Raw genomic sequence first — 22,701 nt, forward strand, 5'->3', positions numbered from 1 at the left:
GTAATTCAAATTTTAAACCATTTTTCTAAAATTTTTTCCCTCAAATCAAACTATAATTTTCAAACTATTCAATCCAGTTTTATAGTTTGAACCAAATTATACATACCCTAAGAAAAAACAACTCCTATCAAGTGGAAATTTCTTGAAAAAGTTTAAGATTAAGAGAAAAATAGGGAAAGCTTTCATAGACAATACTTTTGTGATATTATATACAAAGATATATAAATATCATAAGTGTACATCAATATGGAAAATTTTACAAATCAAACTAATCAAAATTGTTTGGAAATAACTCTAACCAAATTAATTCATTTTATACTTTTGTTGTAAATTTGAACCAATGCACTCCATAAATGTTACAACGGTCAGGAATAGGCTCAAGAATGTTGCAGTAGGATAATGTTTTTGGCTTATATTAGCTGATATTAAATAAATAAATGAATTTGTTAGTATGTGAATGTGTTTGGCGGTTATGGAACAATATATGGTTATTATGTAGTGAATTTTCCAAATGAACGAAAATTCTTATTATTATTCATTGTCTTCTCCACTTTTCTCTGCTTCTCTGTATGACTTCTTCTTTCTCTCTAATTTTCTTCTTTAATCTTATTTGTCATGTGAAGTTGGTTTACCAAGTGCATCAATTGGTATCAAAGCTAGGTCGAGTAATGGCAGAAGGCACCAGGATATAGGAGTTTTCTCAAGGAATGTCCTAGATAGTGTAAAAAGTAGAGCAACGTCAACAACGACTACTGAAAAAGTCCATAGATGAGATCAAAAGTTTGATCAGAAGCCTTACTATGCAACAAACAAAATTACTTACCAAATAGAACTGGAATTTCCAAAGTTTAATGATAAGAACTTGAACAACTGGGTTTTAAGAGTGAAATACTTTTTCCAAGTAGATGAAACAACTCCAGAAAATTAGGTAAAGGTGGCAATTGTCCATCTAAAATGGAAGGTCATACAGTGGCACCAAGGTTTCATCAAGTCTAGAGAAAGTTAGTCAATGGTATAGGAGGAATACATCTAATGCTTAACCACCAGATTTGGTCCTTATGCCTATAACGATCCCTTATCAGATTTGCATAATTTATGACAAGTAGCTTCCCTTCAAGCCTATTAGACACATTTAATGAATTATATCTAAGCGCTAGTATTCAGAAAGATTAGACTCTTAATTTTTTTCTCTCTGGCCTGATTAATGTCCTTCAAATGCTAGTTCAAATGTTTTGATTGAGGACATTGGCAATGGCATATGCCTTGGCTAAGTTGTAGGATAAAATCGTAGCACTATGAAGGATCAACCAAAATCCTTTAAAACCTCTCAGTTAGGACCAGTTTACAAGTCTGCTAGTAACCTATCACCACAATAGCCATTATAAAATCATCACCCCAAACAGGGTTGTTACCTACCCCAAATATACCCAAGTTACAAAACCAAATACCACATAAGAATAATTAATCTTTAACCAAAAAAAAGTTTGATAAGCAAAGGGCCAAAGGCTTATGCTTTTGGTGCAACAAAAGGTACGCATTTGGACATAAGTGCAAAAAGAAACAATTGTACACACTAGAGCTACAAATATACACTGGTCATAAAAAGGAATTGCCTATGGAAACTAAGGGTGATAAGGAAGGAGAAGGGCCTAGTTTAATGCAACTTTCAGTGCACGCCTTGAATAGAGTTGTTAGACCGAGAATTATGAGATTAAAAGGATCACATCGAAAATGGTCACTTTTTATCTTAGTTAACTCTAGCAGCACCTATAATTTCCTTATTCAAGAAATTTCTTAAAGGTTAGGTTGTCCTTTAAATCCAGTAGAGGGAATTAAGTGTCTATGGCCAATGGTCAACAATTGCAATGCAATTCAATATGAGAGAAGTTTGAATGGAGAGTGCAAGGACAGGTTTTCAAAACTGATGTTTATATTCTTCCACTTGAGAATTATGATTTGATTTTGGGAACACAATGGTTGGCTATGTTAAGAGACATTACTTAGAACTTTAAAGCCCTACGAATGGTATTTACATATAAGGGTCAACGAGAACTTTCAAGGATATAAGGGAAAAGGGTTGTCTATTATCAACAATACTAAATTACTTAAATTACTTAAACGAACCAATAACTGGTTTTCATCCAACTAGTAATGTAGTTAAAAGAGATAGAGTTAATTATGTTACAAGCTACAAGAGAAGCAAACTTAGGGAAATGAACTGAGTTGGAGACTTTCTTAGAGCAATTCAAGGAAATTTTCACAAAACACATGGAACTACCTCCTACAAGACCTCAACACTAACGAATTATCTTGAAAGAAACCCAGCTAGTAAACCTTAGGCCCTACAGATACAGTAGCCTATAGAAGGATGTCATTGAAAATATGGTAGAAGAAATATTGAAATTTGGAGTTATTTAGCCAAGTACTAGCTTGTATTCTAGTCGTATCATCTTAGTAAGAAAGAAGGATAGATCATGGAGATTGTGTATAGATTATAAGAGCCTGAACCAATCCACTATCAAAAATAAATATCCAATTCCCATTGTAGAGAACTTGTTAAATAAGTTAGAAGGTGTTAAGATGCTTTCCAAAATCAACTTAGGGTAGAGTTATTGGCAAATAAGTATGTATGTAAACTCAATCAAGAAAACAACTTTTAAGACACATGAGGGTCACTATGAATTTATTGTTATGCCCTTCGACTTAATAAATACACCTTTCACATTCCAAGATTTGATGAAATCAATTTTTAAAGCTTATTTAAAGAGGTTTGTTCTAGTTTTTTTTTTTTTTAAATGATATTTTGGTCTATGGCAAAGATAAGATTGACCATCTTTTATATTTGGAAATTGTATTACAAACTTTTAAGGAGCAAAAGGTTAGGTTGGTGGCTAGTAGGAGGAAGTGCTTCTTTGGCTACACCCAAATTTCATATCTGGGATATATTATTTTAGACCAGGGGGTTATGACTGATCTAGATAAAATGAAAGCAGTGCAAGAATGGCCAATTCCTAAATAAGTTAAACAACTCAGAGGTTTCCTAGACTTTACAAGTTACTACAGATAGTTTATGTTAAAAATTATGGTTGTCTAGCATGACCATTAGTAGAGTTACTCAAGCACAATTCTTCCTAATAGAATAACTCAACCCAAGAATTAATTGATCAACTGAAGTAAGTTATGAGTACAACTATCGTATTGGCTTTACCAGATTTCACTAAGAGGTTCATGATTGAAAATGATGCATATAGTGATGAAATTAGGGTTATATTAATGCAAGAGGGGGAGCTTACATTAGTAAGGCTCTTTCTTCTAAGAATCAATTGTTTTTTGTGTATAAAAAATAAATGTTGATGATCTTGCATACTATCAAAAAGTAGGAACATTACCCTGTTAATCAATGTTTTATAATTAAGACTGATCATCAAAGTCTAAAGTATTTGTTGAAGTAGAAAGTCATTACCCTTTTCAGCAAGCTTAGATGGCCAAGCTGATGCGGTATAGTTATGACACAGTCTATAAGAAGGGCAAGGAAAACTTAGTTGTAGATGCCCTATCTAAACTGCCAGGGGGTTGATCTAAATTGTTTAATAACAAGCTTACTGCCTTCAAAGTTATTGAAAAGAGAACAAGACATGGATTATAGATGACAATTTTCAAACCATCATTACGGAAAACCAACAAAACCTCTCTACCAATGCTAAATATTCATGACAGTAAAATAAGTTTAAAAAACAGGGGAAACTTGTAATGAGGAAAGATAATAACTTGAGGCAAGAATTAATTGTTTTGTTTCATGCATTAGCTATGGGTAGGTATTCTAAGATGACTATTACAGCTGAAAGAATGAGTGCAATAGTATACTAGAGAGGTCTCTGGAAAGATGTCTAAAATTTTATTTGAAGTTGTAAAACCTGTCAAAGATTTAAGCCGAAAATGTTGCTTCATCTGGACTATTATAACCCTCCTCTATTCTAACTAATATGTTTATGGATATGCTCTAGATTTTATGAAAGGGTTGCTTAGGTCTCAAGGTAAATTTGTAAGCAGTGATGGGTAGGCTATCGAAAAACAGTCATTTTATAAGATTGCAACATCCTTTCTTTATGGGATTAGTAGCTTAAGTTTTCATGGACAATGTCTATAAATTACATTGCCTACCTAATACCATTACTAGTGGCAAAGGTACCATTTTTATCAACCAATTCTGGTAGCAAGTGTTCAAGATATAAAGGGTTGGCTTATAGTTTTCCACCACCTATTACCCACAAAATAAATAGGTAGATGGAGATCGCCAATAAGTGTTTAGAAAACTATTTGCGTTGTATGGCAAGAGAATTACCTCATACCTAGTATTGGGGGTTACTATTGGCTAAATTTTGGTGTAACATCTCATACCACTTAAGCATATGCATGTCCCCCTTTACGATGCTTTATGGATATGCATCCCTAGTGTACGCACCATATTTTTTGAATGATTCTCGTATGGAAGCTATTAATGCATTCCTCTACTCTAAAGATGACACCACTACAATACATAAACAACATTTAACTAGAGCACAAAATAGGATGAAGGTGTTGGTGGATAAAAAGAGATCGAAACAATAATTTCAAATTGGAGATTGGGTTTATGTTAAACTTCAACCATACAGGCAAACTTTAATACCCCAAAGACGTCCAAAACTTAAAGCTCGTTACTTTAGTCCATTCCAAGTTCTAGAAAAAAATTGGTGTAGTGGCTTACAAGCTTCAACTTCTGCCAAACATTGAGATATATGATGTATTTCATGTGTTTTTGCTTAAACCAGTATATGCCCCGATTCAAGCTTTAAGCACCTTGCTATTAATGGTTCCTCCCTCTAATAGAATTCCTTAGGCTATTTTGGATCAGCGCATGGTGAAAAGATAGAATATGGCTGCTATGCAAGTTCTAATCAAATGGCAAAGGTTTTCCCCAGCAATTGCAACTATAACACGGGAGTTCATCGATGAAATAAGGAACTTTTTACCATAGTTCTCCCTTGAGGACAAGGTACTTGAAGAGGGTGGGATTGTTGCAAATTTGAACCAATGCACTCCATAAATGACATCACTTACAATGGTTGGGAATAGGCTTAAGAATGTTACAGTGGGAAGGTGTCATTTTTGGCTTATGTTAGTTATTATTAAGTGAATAAATGAATTTGTTATTATGCAAACATGTTAGACAGTTATGGAATAGCATCTGGTTGCTATGTAGTGAATTTTCCAAATGAATGTATTAGGTTTGGATCCATCCATAACGAGTTGACCCGATTCAATTTACTTTAATTGCCAAAGGTAATTGGTGTAGAAATTATTGGCAGTTGGACTCTTATTTAAAGTCCAAAAATTTCCTTTTATCATATAGGAATCAATGTGACATTTCCAAAAGAGTTTTTTCTCTTTTTCTCCATACATCGAATCAAAATTACATAGAGTACATGAGTAAATGAGGTCATCGAAATGACTCACGCCAATACCTTATACTGTGTTTGAATGAATTTTGTCACAAACATGAAGCTAAGTACATGTATTTATATTTCATCACTTAATATGTCATGTTTTCTATGAATTAAATTCCATATTTTGTAATTGTTATTATCTGAATTTTTGGATTTGTGATTAAAATTGCTATTAAAATTCGTTTTGGACATAAATTAAATTTTGCCAAAATTGCATAAAATTGGAGGTTAGAAATGTGCTGAAATGATTGATGGAATTATTATACATACCTTGAATTGAAAAAATGTATCGAATTCAACATGAATTGATGGATTCAGAGTCAAAAAATCGTGAACCATGCAAAGCCATTCAAGCCATCATTTCATCAGATTCTGATAACTATGGAGGTCATCGTCTATCCGAGAAGGACCACTAACTAGAGGGCTATAAAAGCCTTATGGTCACGTAATCAAAAAATTACTCAAAGATGACCAATTTAACAACTAAAATAATTAGGGTTTTACGCAAATCCTGATCACAATCTGGTTGAAAAAGCCTGATTGTCTGACCCGTTGGTCATTAGGTTAGTCAAAAACTATTAGTCAATGGGTTAACTCACATAGTTAGTCAGATTAGCCTAAACTGGTCAACACCCACTCAGGCAATTGATTGGTCATCAGTCAAAAGTTGATTGTCACTATTGACCAATGCGTGGCAGTGTGTGACAGTCTTATCTCAATGTGTGGTGGCACATGTGGGTCACTCCTGATGCATGAAGGCACTTGTAGCATTGCTTTGGTGTCTGGAGGCATATGCGACATCGATTCAGTGCATGAAGCAACTTTTTTTGACATGTGAAACCATCTTTTGAAGCATGGAAGTTGTGTGATTATTAGATCTACATATTGAATGTGTTCCATGGGTCCTACAACACGTGAAGACATGTAATACCTTATTTCAACTTTTGAAAACACATATTAGTGTTTTAAAACAAGTTTGTTTACGAAGAACCATCACATTTTGTATATGATATGATTATTTGATGATCTATTGGTGCATATTAAGACTACATATATAGATAATCAGTCACACTCTCTTAATTAGAAAAGAGATAGTACATAGTCTACCCATATTCATGCATGACTAGTAGCTCCGTAATTAATGATCTTGTTTGGGACAGAACGGATACATTACAGCTTGCTAAAAAACAGTACTTAGTAATGTACAAGAAAAAAATCCACTATTTTTACGTTACTCCTAAATTAATGAAATACGAGATATTTGACCTACCACAAATTTCATAGACTTTATCATGAATAAAGTGACTCTAAAAATGATACAAGTTGATGAAATGGTCTTGGACATAATAAATGATGTATTTGTTATATTGTATTTTTTTTATATGTTAAATATGAGAATTTTGATATTGGTAGAATTTAGTGAAATTCTTATCCAGAATTAATATTAGTGCAATTAAATTGAATTTTAAAATATCAAATATTTGTGGCATAGAAGATGATTGAGAATATAGTAAACTTTTGATTTTGTGTCTTATGTGAGATATTTTAAAATTTAACGCTTAATTACGATAATTGATATGTATTCAGTAACATTCATTGAGTTGTGTCCAATATATATCTATGTGATCTAATTACCATAAAATCCTAAGACATGATGACTTATTTGAATAAGAATGATATTGAATAAGGATAATTCCAATGTGTGATATTTAAAATGCACAATATCCTATATGAGCACAAAGCTTTGAAAATCATAGATCAAGTTAAGATAGAGTAACGGCTAACAAAGGGATAAAAATCCAAATAGGGTCTTACACAAATGTGATGTAGATGCACATCACACATGTAAGACGCAAGACTCACTTTGTGTGATATCTTGACTCGTTCCATGAATAACGTTTTGGTATACGAGTACCAATAATGTTCAACTGTATATGTCATAAGTATGGTTTTGATTAAAAAATTTGGAGGAATTGTAGTCTCCAAATAAAGATAGTTGATTGTTAAATTTGACTAAATGTCAAATATGATTATGGAACTAAAGTTAACTAGGTGTAGCCTAACAAATAAACAATATGTTTCATTTAGTAAAACGATTTCTTCCCGAAAGTAGGCATATATGTAGGTGCATATGACCTACAATGAGAATATACAGAGTTTTTGTTAGTAGTTCTTGCCACATAAAACTAAAGGACAAATGCCCTTAAGGCAATTAGGCTTGGTACTCATGCATAGGTTAAAAAGTCAATTTTCAAAAGAGGAAGGATGTCATATAATGTTCAAAGAACAAGAACAAAGAATTAAAACAAAAGAGTAACAAAAGTACTAAAAAAAAGACAAAAACAAAATGAATTGTTGCAATAGAAATAATGAAAGTGATTTTACATATGAATAAATGAAGTTGAAAATGATAGTCTCATTCTACATAAAATGATGAAACTTTATTTTCTAGTACTATGATATTTACTGGATATTATCCTATATGGATTATATGCTCAGAAGTCATCGACCAAGTAGCTCATGATAGAGGATATTCAGTAGATTTTTGTCAAATTTTAAAGAAGGTGAATTAGATGTATGTACGCAGCAACACAAGGGTTGTAGTAAAAGGAATAAACACGAACAAATGAGTTTTATAAGGTTGTCGAATCTTATACCTACATGAAATCCAATATACTCCAAATATTTGATAAATCTTGGTCAAAGAATTTGTTCTTCTTAAACTACGATATGAATTGAATTTCTCTGGATGCTTTATCAATAAATATTTTTATAAATTTGATTTGTTAGTTGAATTGTTATATGGTGTTTGTCACCTTTTATTATGATAATATTAGTTTTTCATTATTTATTTCTCTTATATATATAAATATGAATGCAAATATATGACATGTTAGTTAGATTAGAGCACATTGGTCAAGATAGATTGAATAAATTGGCCTATGAAAATTTACTAGAAAACCATTGGCCATTTGTGCATTGCCTAGTCAGAAAAACTACTAGAAAACCATTTGACATTATGATGATGTTAGTTTAACTTTTTTTGCAATTTATATATTTAGGTATATATTTTCCTAAAGTTTGAGAAGGTATCTCAAATTTCATTACTTGTGTTGATGGTTATGCTTAATTCGGTATTGTCTACTTGATCTCCTATGAATCAAAATTAATAAATTGTTTTAAACACTGTATATATAATTGATAAGAGCTTTAATAACTGACCGAAGTCTTTAGTATTTGTTAAGAATGTTTGAAGAACTAAGTAATGAAAAAGAAATAGTATGAAAACCAATAATTCTAAAAACTTTGCAACAAACTGGTGTAGTGGAGGAGAGTAATTGAAGTTTATTAGAAACGTTTAGGTTAATGATGGTGCAAGCAAAACATCAACGTCACTTTTTGATTATATGACGTTAACTATTGATTATATACTTATTCGATTGCCTACTCAATTAGTTGTTTTCACTCCCTATGAGTTATGGTTAAGTAAAAATCCTGAGTTAATTAATTGCAATCTCAGTGGTTAGCAATGTTTATCCATAGTTTTTTTCATTATTTTGAAAATTGGGACTAAAAAGAAATGAATGTATCTTTATCAGATGCACTGAACACTCCAAAGGGTATGTGTTCGTTAAGGAGGATTTCGTTAGAAGATTAACTGAAATTGTATTAAGAGATACTATATTCACAAAAGATAATTTTCTTAATATGGATGATATTGATAAAAAAATTTATTTGAATGAGATAAGAGAAGAATGAGGATAGATGCATCTTAGTTACCATTAATTGAGTCGTAAAAGTAATACCTACACTTATTCCAGACAATAAAAGCAAATACAATTAAGCTTCAACATATTTCGGATGGTGGAAGCAATGACTCTTAATAGCTTGCTTCGTTCATCTTAACTTACTAGGAGCACTGAGATTAAGCTTTAATCTATTTTGGATCATAGAAGTGTTGATCCTCAATTGTATAGGAATGGATGTTTGAAAGTACTCTAATAAATTGAAAACGAGATTTATGTATCCACTCCCCAAGATGATGAAGAACCTAAAATCATACAAGAAGTTAACTCATTTCTTGTTAAGAAAAATGTTGAGATGCATCGGCACAAAAGATGGAATACATTGAAAACAAACCAATTCTAAGTTTTGTTTGACTCACTGTCGAGTTGAAAACCATTAGAAAAAAGTGGATTTCCCAAATCAATCATAAGATGAATGACTCAATAAATGGATATAATTTCTCTTTATAACAAAAAGCTATAACCAATGAGTAGGTATAGATTGTGAAGAATAACGTTTTTATCATTTATAAGATTTACTTCAATATGTTTAATTCTAAATGTAGTAACACATTTGAATTTAAAATTAACCCAGATGAATATTAAGATAACTTTTTTTGGTAAAAAACTTGATAAAGAAATTTACATGGAATAAGATATAAATCTTGTTGTTATAAGTTTGAAACACAAAGTGTGCAAGCTTCAAAAACATTAAATTACCTAAAACTGTCATCTAGATACTGGTACTTAAAATTTCATAAGTGTTAATATCTTATGATTTTAAAATGATTAATCAAGACCATTATATTTATGTGATAAAATCTGATGACAAATTTGTAATTTTATCAATGCATATGATGATATATAGATAGTTAGAAATGATTTGAAATAAATGATGATCATTATAAGATGGGTATTCATACTTTTGACTTACAGGATGTACGAAAGCAAATTACATATTAGGAATTAAATCTAGAAGGATTATTCAAAGAAACTTTTGGCTCTATCACAAAAGCATAATATTCAAAAGATTTTAAAATAATCTAATATGGTAAGTTGTGAATCTTTTGATATAAAAGATCGAATGACCTAAAAGAGGGGTAAATTAGGCAATTTAAAACAATCTTTACTAAATTAGAGAATTAAACCATTTTATTCAAATTAATGAATATTCTTTATTTTTAATGCAATTATATGAATAACAAGAATATTTCAAATAATCAATACAATCAAAAGAACATAACACAAAGTATAAGTTTAAGAGAAAAGAAAATCAAACAAGCGATATATAGTGGTTTAGCATAACCTGACCTACGTCCACTCCTCCAAGTTATTTTCCTTGGAGTATTCCACTAATCTTTAGTTGAGAAAAACTCAACCAAACTTTTCTTTAAAACAAAATAGCTTCCAAGTGGCTATTAACATTTACAAATGCTAGAACTCAATTTCTCTTACTCAAAAATTTTTTAATCTCCCAAAGAGTGAACCTCTCTTTTTTATAGTACGAATTTTAGTTTGAATTTAAAATATGATCTCTCAAAGAGTGTATATAAAAGTTTAAGCGTAGTACAACTCAATGCAAATGAAATTACAAAATATATAAACAAGGGTTTTGAATAAAGAAGAGAATTTGCATGTGAATATCTCAAAATTAATTTGCTCTCAAATATATAAAAGTTCTTAGTGGTAAAAGTTCTTTATAAATAAATTTAATTGGGTTTATATAGGAAAAAATGAGAAAAGTTACCGTTGTACACAAAAACTAACCATTTAATTTTCCAGAAAATATAAAATTTGGTCAACCAGATATAATTTGGCCAAATAGATATGACGTGACACTCCCATGGTGCTTACATGGGACTACCCATTAGAAAATTTAAAGCAAAATTCGGTCAATCAGATTTAATTTAGTCAACCAAATTTTTGAAAGCCAAAATACATGACTTCTGAATAATTCAAAAGCTGTAATCGAAGAATTAGATTGGTCAAAGTCAGTCAACAAAATTTTATTACATTTTACCCTCTAAATTTTTGAAAATTTTATTACCTCCTAAACCTTTGAAAAGTGACAATTTAACCCATATTTGAAAATTCTTTCAAAACCAATTTTAAGATTTGAAAATGTAATTCACAAAACTTTATTATATTAAAGCATTGAAGTTTTTTCCTCATTTTCCTTTACCCAACCATCTTGGTGGAAGATTAGTGATGGAAAACCACAAGATTGGTGGATCTCTTTCTTTTGTACCATAGTTTTCATTAGTATGTTCCTTAGAATTCAAATTGCATGCATGTGAAGGGTTTTCAATCCTATGACAGAGTTGCAGCATAATTATCATTTTTGTCACTACATTCTACTTGTAATTTGATTGTCTTATTATACACCAATTGTGTACGTCTATAGCTTGAAAGAAAATTCATTGTATTGTGATTATGATGAAATGAATTCGGTTGGGTTTGGAGTTAATTTAGTTGGTTAAATTGCAAGAACAAAAAAATTGCACATAACACATGAACAGTGAAAACAGTTTTTGATTCTTTAATTTCTTGTTGCATGTTTGGATGAATATACACCAGTATGATCACTAATCTTTTGATTAAGATTATTCCAAGAAAAATATATCTTGCACATGTTAAATCTCTGGGATTGCATAGACTATGATTGATAAGTGTTGAGCTTATTTATTGTACTGATAATAAAACATCGAAAACTATGAATTCAAGTTTAATTTTATTTGAACTTGCATCCTAAAATTCTTGGGTTTTTACTATATACACATCTTTGTTAGCTTAACAAGATTGTAATATTATACAAGTTAAAGATTAGCTCACTCACATGAGTAAACGACTTTGGCACTAAGAGAGCATGTAAAGATGAGACATTATTCTTGAAAAAAGTGATGCTAAGAGAACATGCCAATGGAAAACAAATTTCTCAAGAAAAGAGTTATCGAAGTTAAAATATCACATTGATAATTGATCAAGATAAGGTCATGATAGATATTTTTAAAACGATCGATTTGAATTTCTCACATCCAAACAACTTATGAATATCAGATGTGAGTTCTTAATATAAATAAATACATGTCTAAGACTTTATGAGGATTACCTCATGTTGGTACTCTTTGACTCTTTGTTGTTGTTCAATGTTTACTCTTAGTATTGTTATCTTAGCTTAACACCTATGACCACAAACGATTTAGTCCATAAAATTTAACTAGAAAAACAGTTAAGTTTAAATTGAGAATTTCAAATAGAAGCGAAAAACTTATATATTATGTGTGTCCATTGGTTGACGATCATATCATTTATATGGGAGAATGGACTTAATCATGGATACATAAGAAAATAACATAATGATAAATGAAGAATTAAAAGAAACTAATGTTATCGAGTAAGTCTAGGATATTGCAAGCGTAACACTTTATTTTATTTTATTTTGATTGAACCGATTATGTTATTCTTAACAAATACATAGTATTTAGCTCTCAAGTGTAAATTACTTGTGGGTCATAGACAAATTTGCAAGTATGAAACATATTATCGTATAAGACTTTTGTAGATAAGTTTTTGGTTCAAATCATCCATCATGTGTTAAGTGATGTTGGTTTACCAAGTGCATCAATTTCAAACCAAACATTATGAAAATAGTTTTAACTAAACTATATCATTTTATGTTTCAAATCAAACAAAACTAGAAAAATTCTACTTCTTTCTTATGTACTTTCTCGTTGCCCAATCTAGTTGCATTAATTTTTTAGTTTCCCGACCAATTGGCTCACCATCCATGCGCCACACACATCCGCTCACACCTTATGCACTCTCTACGCAATTTACACACCTTCCACACACCTTACGCACCTGATACACACTAACACACCTCGTACACACCTTACACACATAGTACACACCCTTTACGCCCTATACTTCGTACTTATCATTCTCTTCATCTATGCTACTTTTTTGTTACATCATAATTTAAAATCTAAACAAAAATTTATCAATTTTTAATTATATTTTTAATTTTTAGAACGTGAATTATTGATAGTTCGAATGAGAAATTATCAAATCTAATAAGAAAACTTTAGACAACAAAGTATGACATAATAAGCAGAGAGAAAATATTTTTGGAATTAAAAGAAAATTTGCCGATAATGATAAAACCGCTATACGTTCACTTAAAAAGATTTATGCGAAAATTTTTTCACTTATTTTAATTAATACCCCTTTATACTGAGAGTAAGAAATAAAGGTGGCAAAGGACAACGTCACGACCTAGGGCATCCAATGGTGTTAGAGCCTGTGGATAAACCTGACCCAACTCACCAAAATGAAAAAAAAAAAAAAATTATAAGATATGTTAAAGATTTAATTTTTTGAGAGACGTCCATCAAAAAACCCACAAAACACCACCCCCCATGTTATTGATCATCCCCTAGGCCTTAACATTGAGACAGACCATGCCAACCTACCAGAGCTTGTCTTTTGACAAATCTTTGCATGACACAGCCGGTGACACGACAAACCGCACCAAATTAAGCACGACTTGACCCAACACCACATCTACTAATAAACCAATAAAAGAACTCCAATGATTTCAGATTTAAAAATCCATGAGAACAATATATAGACGACATCCAATGCCAACAAAGGAATGGAATAATACCCAAAAAAGAAAAATACACCATCAAGCTCAATGACCAAAACAATAATCAAACCAAACTTCTGAAGATAAAAAACCCCTCAAACTAAGCTGACCGATCCCATACCTATAAATATCAATGATCTTGCAACACAATTAAACATCATCTGTGAACAAAAAAGTGTCAAATTGGCGGCAGACAGAAGCAGATAAATCACCCATGTAACAACGACCCTGAATTTAAATACATAGACAGAACATAATAACCACCAAGTGAAGGTAACATAAGTTCACCTTTGATTTATTTTTAACTAACATTATCGTATGTATTAATGGATCACTGATCCTTAATTAATTATTTTAGCATTCTATGTGCACTATTGAAAATTCAATGCGTGGGTTTATTTCGCATCTAAAATAAAATTAAAGCAGTTGGTAGATGCAGGTGGGTCAAACACATTTAGCTGAAAAAATATTAAAAGCATTCAAAATTACTCATAACATAACAGTACTCATTCAACCAGTCAAGCAAAAAATCATAAAATTAATAAATTCAAAAAACCTAAGCAGTGAGCACAACAGCTCCACCAGCTTCCTTAATCTTCTTCTCCGCATTCTTGGAGAAAAGCTTGGCCTTAACGACAACAGGTTGATTCTCAGGCAAAACACCTTTACCCAAAACCTTGAAGTAACCGAACTGTGTAACGTCGATTAAGGGAACCTTGTCTTTAGTGGCTTTAAGTTTAACATCTTGAGGGACCATGGACCAGAGCTTATCAATGTTGACAATAGGACAGTAAAATTTGTTACGAAGTTTGTGGAAGTACCTCATACCGACTTTACCGAAGTAACCAGGATGGTACTTGTCGAAGAGGATCCTGTGGTGGTGCATGCCTCCAGCGTTACCACGTCCACCAGGGTGCTTTCTGTGTTTTCCGATACGACCGTGACCGGCGCTCACGTGACCTCTCTTCTTCCTGTTCTTCTTGAACCTAGTCGTCATTTCTCCTCTCTTTTGCCTACCGACTTCCTGCCAAGAAATGAGCTGCTGGAGCGGCACAGAAATGAGAGTTAGGGTTTCATGCTTATATAGAGGGGAGTACTTGTTCGTGGGTTTACAATTTTACCCCTCCCTCGCGTTTATGTTCTTCATTTTTCTTATTTAGAAGTGTTCCTAATATTATTTATAAAAAAAAAAATCTGAATAATTCAAATTATTTAACATTTATTATCAAAAAATAAACAAATTTTGCAAAAATTAATGAGAGATATTTTTGCATTTAACTTGGAAAATATTACATTATTACCCCATAAATAAAAAGGCAACAGCGTCAGCGTGATTTCATTATTTGTATGAAGAGGGATTCAAGTGCAGGTGGAAAGTATCTTATCAAACTATTAGTAAACATGGGAATAAAAAATTAACGACATATAAATTATGTGGTTACAATATAATAAAAATAGAAAATATATTTATAAAAAATATTTTTAAAATTTGTATATAAAAAAGTATAAAATATGTATATATAAATTTAATATAAAACATCATTAATTATAAGTTTTTAAAAATATAGAAATATCATAATAATTTTAATATTTTTCACAAACTTCTATTAAAAATCAATATAATAATTTAAATATAAAGTATTTTATTAAATATTAAATATAATACAATATAATACATAATCAAAAAAATTTTATATAATAAAAAATGTACCAATCGGATTGAAAAAATAAATAAATTAATCAGCTTGAATTTCACACTTTAGATCAGATTGAATTTTTATACAAACCACAGAAGAGAAAATCATAAAATTATGACTAAGAATTAATAAAAAATATTGTTAAGTTTTTTTAAAATAATAGTGACATTTTTCTAAATAATTGAAAACAGATAGAATAATTTTATATTTTAAGATTAGTCAAAAATTTAAAAAATATAATAAAAATAAAATACAATATATAATTTATATTTAATACGAAAAAATGTAAAATAAATATTTAATATATTTTGAATTAAAATTTTTTTAAATATATTTAATATATAAATAATACAAAAACACAAATAATACTCCTATTTAGATGTCATGATTGGTGAGATTCAGATTATTTTATATTAATCAATCAACAGCTCAATTAAAGCTGTGAATTTTTAACAATCTATTCATTCTATTTTCTCTCACAAAATTTGTAAATATTAAATGACCGAAACCCAAAAAATGACGACATTGATCTGTAACATCTCAACAAACAAAATTTGTAAAAGAGATGGTAGCATTCCTAACTTGTAAAATTGCTAGATTTTAACACAACAATTATCAAATTTAGGTTAACTCCTTTGCATTGATATCGATCTGTATGAATTGCTATAACATGAATTCCTTATAAAATTTATCCACCAGTTGTTGCAAATTGTGACTTAATGGCAATATCAATATCAATGATAAAACAAACAAACTTTTCTCAGATGCATTATACTCTATTAACTAACTACCCAACTTATTCAGATTCAAGATTGCCCTTCCGGAAAAACAATATCACCACCAAACTTCCCCGGCCTCCTCGAACCAAGGGGAATAGCATTAGACCCTGAAATCAAAGATCGGTTGGCAAATTCTCCCTGTCCTCTGGCGTGGAAATGTCGCGCAGAAGCTACATAACAAGAACAAGAGTGCTTATCATCCCAAGATACACTATGCCATGAACTAAAATCAAATGGAGACAAAGAACTACCTCCAAAGCTAGAACCAAAAGAGGGACTCAGAACCTGTCGTGCTTCTTGCAAGATCTTGATTAGATCCCTAGAAAACTTTGCATTTGAATGTACAAAAAAGTTAAAAGCAATTCATTTGGCCCCAGCACGACCAGTTCGGCCAATTAATCGTGTGAACATAATCCTCAAGGCTGGATGGAAAATCGTAATTGACCACACATTTTATATCCTTCAAATATACAATCAATAAAGGCAGAAAGTTAGGGGATATAATGTTTGTTACACAAAAAACATAACCAACGAGACAAAACAAAGTAGCTGAGCTTTACTCAAGTTTAGCTCAGTAAGAAGCTCGGTTAATATCATTTGGGCAAGAAATAACCAAATCAAATTCAAGCTCAAGTCAGCTTTCCTCAAAATTAGCATAATAAAAATCTCAATTAAAAGAACTCATCAGACAAGGTAACTGAACAAAGCTTGAGGAGTCAATACTCAGAATGACTCAACTATATACAGCCCCAGAAAATGACAAAATCCCCTTATCCCTTATCCCTGCACCCCTAAGATCTGAGTGGTCAAATTTAATATCACACATTCATCATTTAAATGTGCCTACCTTAACCTTGCAGGCATAAAGACCACCATTTTCCAAAAAATGAATAAACATGTGAGTCAACCAGGCTGCCACAGCAAAACCAGCTCCATGAACGTGGATGGGCAACGATAACTTCAATCATGTTACTTAGACACTTGTTGGGTGAAGCCATGACTTTCAGGCGACTTGAGCAAGGTAAACAACCGCATGTAAACCAGCTTTCAAAATTATTATACCCCTCATCAAAAAAATAAAATCCTGACTTACAAACTACAATTCCCTGGTAGGTGCTAATACTAACACAATAGGACCTTCACCTCAAAATAAACAATCACAGCAAGATCATACCAAAATTAGCTGATAACCTAAAAAAATCCTATAGCTCACAAAAGAAAGTACAACTCTGTAAGAAATTCCAACCCAATCTTGGCTGCGCACTAACATGTACCAAAGCAGGTAACAGATATGATAAAGTTTTTCCGGAACCAGTCTCTACAGTGCCAATTAAATCTCTACCCTTCAAAGCCCTAGGCCATCCTTGAGCCTGAATGGTCGTTGGCTCAACAAATTCTAATTTAGAAATAACCTCTAGATGGTAATCTAAAAACTGAATCACGATTAAAAAAAAAAAAATTAGGGAAAACAAGATGTCAACTTTAGAAAGCTAGACAGAATCAAAATGGGCAACATGAACCAGGGAAATTCGCCTCCTGAAACATCCAAATTGGCTTAGGAACATCATGACCTGCAACAGTAATCTCCCTCTTAGCTCAATACATCATAACCTCTGTCTCCGTCATTACCCACATAGAAGTTCTTCTCAAAAGGTACTAAATTTCCGAAATCTTGCTTTGAAAGTGAAATTTTATCCAAGTCATCTCGATAGGTACCATCACCATGTCTATCTCCTCTTCAACCACGACATCCACCAGATCTACCACCACCGCGGCCCGAATCCAAGCCTCTACCTCCATTGTCACGTCATGAATTATGGCCTCTGCTGCTACTAAATCCCCGTCGACTGCTACCACGGCCAACATCAAATCTACCAACCGGCTGGAGCACGCCAGAAATGGATCCACCAGTAACTCTAGGGCCTCTTCCTGAAAAACCAGCGGCAGGAGGAGGACCCCCGTACGGAGAAGGTCCACCACTGGCCCAAGAATTGAGGTCGCCCAACTTGAAGTGGCGGCCCTATTAAATGGCTGAAAGGAATTAGATGGCGTTAGTTTCAAATTAAAGTAATTGCTGGATCTGGATAAACAAAAAAACTGATTAAAAGCTTTAGCTACACCGTTGACGGTAAGAGTCGGGGTCGCCATATCAAACAACTGCATGTTAATTACAAAATTGTGGTATGTCTTCGTCCTCTGCTAAGATCATGTGTGGCTGGTACGTGCTATCATCGACACCCAAATTAAACTTTTAAATTCCTGCAACAAAAATATAGTAGAGGAAAGTAAGAATCGTTCTTTTGAGAAAGTTTTAATTAGTATGTTGTCACAAATTAATCAAAACAAGGGGATAAAAGGGGATTTGAATTGAACGCGAATTATAATTAAAAATAAATAAATAAAAATTTAGTGAAGTAATCTGAAATGAATTAATCAATTTAACAAATCTTGGTCTACGGTCACATCCACCATTGAACTACGATTGATCATCGATACCAAAAATATCAAATTAATTATTCAAATATTCGTTGCGGTATTAATTACCTTTCCGTCCTTACGATTGGTTAACCAAAAATATGTATTTCAATCAACCCTTATTGATTAATAATTTGGATACGATCTCAAATTTAATTAAACAATAGCTTTACAAATTAGAAAAACCAACGAAGCAAGACAACACAAGCATATAATGTTGCATTTAATCCAGTTGATTATTTTCCTAGGATTTATAGTTCCTGATGCAGCAAATAATAAATCTCGGTTGCCACTTTGATTAGATGGATTGAATAATTACGGATTCAACACCTAAACTAGCAGTAGATTATATTAATTGATAAACTAATCGCGCGTCTTAACAATCAACCAACACAATCACGAAAAATAATTCAGAAAGATAATCAATACTTGAATAATTAAAAGATACATTAAAGAACAAAACTTAATCTTACAATCATTGTAGTTTCATGGTTTCAGATCCCTTCAACCAAAAGAAAATATTCAGCCACTGTAACTCATATTTAGCTCTCTAATCCTCCAATTACAATGATGAAAAATCTCTCGGCAAAATAAAAATAAAAGTATATTGTTGACTCAAGGAGTCATTATGCTCTTATTTTGATGATAATAAACTAATATGTCCCTTAGCATATTAACTAATGATTTTACTTGAGTGTGTGTTTAAATTGCAAGAATTTATCTAATGCACTTGAAGAAATTTCAAGATAAAAATGAAGACAAAGCTCAAGTGAAAAATTCTTGAAGATTTGAAGTAAAACTCAAGTTTAGGTAGACATGTTTGTAACTTGTAGCATTCATTTTGATTAGAATTCTTATTTGTATGGGATAGCTCACTTGAAAACTCACTTTCATATCTTTTACATTTTGGGTTAAAATGTCATTTTTCAAACTTATTGGGTTAAGCCAATTTTTTTACTAAAGTTTATTAATTCATTTAAAATGATGAAGTTTTGTGAACTACATTTTCATATTTTAAAGTTGGTTTTGAAAGAATTTTCAAAAATGGGTTAAATTGTCACTTTTCAAAGTTTTAGGGATCAAATATGATTTTTTAAAATTCAGGGGTAAAATATAATAAAATTTGGTCAACCGAATTTTATTGACTGAATTAGCTTTCGATTTTCCAGAAGCCATGTATTTTAGCTTCCAAAAATTCGGTCATCCAAATTAAATTCAGTCGACCAAATTTTGGTTTGAATTTTCCAATGGCTAGTGCCACGTAAGCTCCACGGAAGTGCTACGTCACATTCGGTTGACCTAATTTCATCCGATAGATCAAATTGTGCATTTTCTGGAAAACTAAAACGGTTATCTTTGTGCACAACAGTAACTTTCCTCATTTTCCCCTATATAAACCTAATAAAATTCATTTGAAAAGAACTTTTGCCACCAAGAACTTTCACATATTTGAGAGCAAATTAGTTTTTGAGCTATTTACTTGCAAATTCTTTTCTCTAATCAAAACCCTTGCTCATACACTTTGTAATTCCATTTGCATTGGGTTGTACTAAGATGTAACTTTCATATACACTCTTTGAGAGAGATCATATTTCAATTTCGTATTAAGATTCGTACTATAGAGAGTGAGTTTCACTCTTGGAGAGATTAGCAAATTTCTAGTGAGAGAAATTGAGCTTTAACATTTGTAAAGGTTAATAGCACCTTGGAAGCTATTTTGGTTGTGAAGAAAAGCTTGGTTGAGGTTTTAGCCAACCAAGGATTAGTGGAATACTCTAAAGGAAAAAGCTTGGAAGAGTGGACGTAGGCCGGGTTGAGCCGAACCACTATACATCGTGTGTTTGATTTTCTCTTCCCTTAAACTTATACTTTATGCTATGTTATTTTGAGTGTATTGATTATTTGAAATATTTTAGTTATTCTCATAAATTGGATTAAAAATAGGCAACATAATTTGATTTGAATAAATTATTTTAATTCTCAAATTTGGTAAAGATAGTTTTAAAATTGTCTAATTCACCCCCCCTCTTAGGGCATTCGATCCTTTAATTGGTATCAGAGCTTAGTTGCTCATTCTCATAAACTTAACCGTTTAGAGCAATGGTCATGAACCTAGGAAAATCCCATACCGTTAGTGAAGGGTTTGCCCTTAATAGACCGCCATTGTTTGATGGCACCAGATATGCCCATTGAAAAAATCGTATGTCGATTTTCCTTCAAAGTGATTATGAATTGTGGGATGTAGTGCAAGATGGGCTTTTTGTTCCTTTGAAAGAAGTAGATGGAAAACAAGTGCCCAAAACTAGGGAAGAAATGACTCCTCAAGATAAGAAAAATATTGTCATTAATACTAGAGCTATGAATGTGTTATATTGTGCATTAAATGAACATAACTTTAACAAGGTACAAGCTTGTACCTCGACTAAAGAAATTTGGGAATTATTGCTAGTGTCAAATGAGGGGACTTCACAAGTCAAAGAGACTAAAATTAGCATGCTCACACACTCATACGAGTTGTTTAAGATGAATGAAAATGAAACTATTAGTGACATGTTTGATAGATTTATTACTATTGTGAATGAATTGAAAAATTTTGGTAAAGTTTGTACTAACCAAGAAAATGTTAAGAAACTTCTTAGATGTTTGCCTCCCTCTTGGGATCCCAAAGTGATGGCAATCAAAGAAGCAAAAGATGTCAAGACTCTACCTCTTGAAGAGCTTTTAGGTTCACTTCTCACTCATGAGCTTACTATGAAGCAATGACAAATTAAAGAAGTGGAGAAGAAGAAAAAGAGTATCGCCTTCAAATCATCCATCAAAGAGAATGAAAAGTTCCTAGAAGAGGAAGAGGAGACATCAAATGATGAAGATGAAGACATTGCACTCTTGAGTAAAAAGATTGGAAAGCTTCTAAGGAATAAAAAGCTAAGAAGAAATGGAAAGTTCATAAAAAGGGATGCTTCTAAAAGTGAAAGGAGAGAACAAGTTGTGTGCTATGAATGCAAGAAGTCGGGACACATCAAATATGATTGCCCTCTCCTCAAAATTGGTAGATCGAAAAAGAAAGCAATGAAGGCTACGTGGGATGATAGCGATGAAAGTGAATCCAAAAAGGAGGATAATAAAGTGGTCAACATGTGTTTTATGGCAATTACAAATAATGAGGTAACTAACTCTAACTCATCTAATAGTTGTGATGATTTAGATGACCTAGATGATGAGATAGATGAAAACCCCTCATATGAAGAGTTATATGATACACTTGAAGAGATGAATGAAAAACTTGCTCTTTGTATATCTAAAAATGCAACCCTTAAAAAGAAAAATTTTAATTTGGAAAAGGAAAATGAGTCCTTAAAGAAAGAAAATGAAAATCTTAAACAAAAAATCCTTAAGCTTAAAGGAAAAGAAAATGAAGAAAACAAATGTTCTATTTTTGAAAAAGAAAAACAAAAGTTTGAAAATGATCTTTGCATATCTAAAAGGGAAAATGAAATTATAGAAAAATGAAATTGAAGTTTTAAAAAGGAAGCAAATGATTTAAGTGAAATAGTTTTAAAATTTAAAAATGGAAAAAATATTCTTAATAAAATGCTTGGTGTACAAAGGGGAGTCTTAAACAAAAGAGGACTTGGTTATAAACCTTTTATCAAGGCAAAATACTTAAAAAATTATTTTGTTAAAGCCTTAACTTCAAGTGAATCAAATATAACTCGTAATTATTGTGGAAATAAAGGTCATATCTCATCATCTTGCCCAATTCAAAAGAAACATCATACGGGCACTAAGAAAGTGTGGGTTCCTAAGGGAACAAAAACTAACCACCAAGGACCC

General features: G+C 31.7%; 1 protein-coding gene and 1 long non-coding RNA gene across 2 annotated transcripts; both read right to left on the bottom strand.

Annotated features, from left to right (window-relative positions):
* Nucleotides 1–14,356: 14,356 nt before the first annotated feature.
* LOC123204042 (60S ribosomal protein L27a-3-like) lies at nucleotides 14,357–14,992 on the bottom strand. Its single transcript, XM_044620582.1, has one exon. The coding sequence runs from the start codon at nucleotides 14,911–14,913 to the stop codon at nucleotides 14,473–14,475; it is 441 nt and encodes a 146-aa protein (XP_044476517.1). The 5' UTR covers nucleotides 14,914–14,992; the 3' UTR covers nucleotides 14,357–14,472.
* Nucleotides 14,993–16,225: 1,233 nt separating this feature from the next.
* Nucleotides 16,226–18,624, bottom strand: LOC123203931. Its single transcript, XR_006499398.1, has 3 exons — nucleotides 17,240–18,624; nucleotides 16,644–16,852; nucleotides 16,226–16,562 (listed from the first exon to the last, which is right to left on the bottom strand). It is a non-coding gene; the product is annotated as an uncharacterized LOC123203931 (long non-coding RNA).
* Nucleotides 18,625–22,701: the final 4,077 nt, after the last annotated feature.

This window comes from Mangifera indica, chromosome 20 (assembly GCF_011075055.1).
Source record: "Mangifera indica cultivar Alphonso chromosome 20, CATAS_Mindica_2.1, whole genome shotgun sequence".
In the NCBI taxonomy this organism is placed as follows: domain Eukaryota; kingdom Viridiplantae; phylum Streptophyta; class Magnoliopsida; order Sapindales; family Anacardiaceae; genus Mangifera; species Mangifera indica.

Bases quoted from the DNA above. Each gene is read 5' to 3' on its own strand.
- LOC123204042 (XM_044620582.1), bottom strand. From the start codon at position 14,913: ATGACGACTAGGTTCAAGAAGAACAGGAAGAAGAGAGGTCACGTGAGC.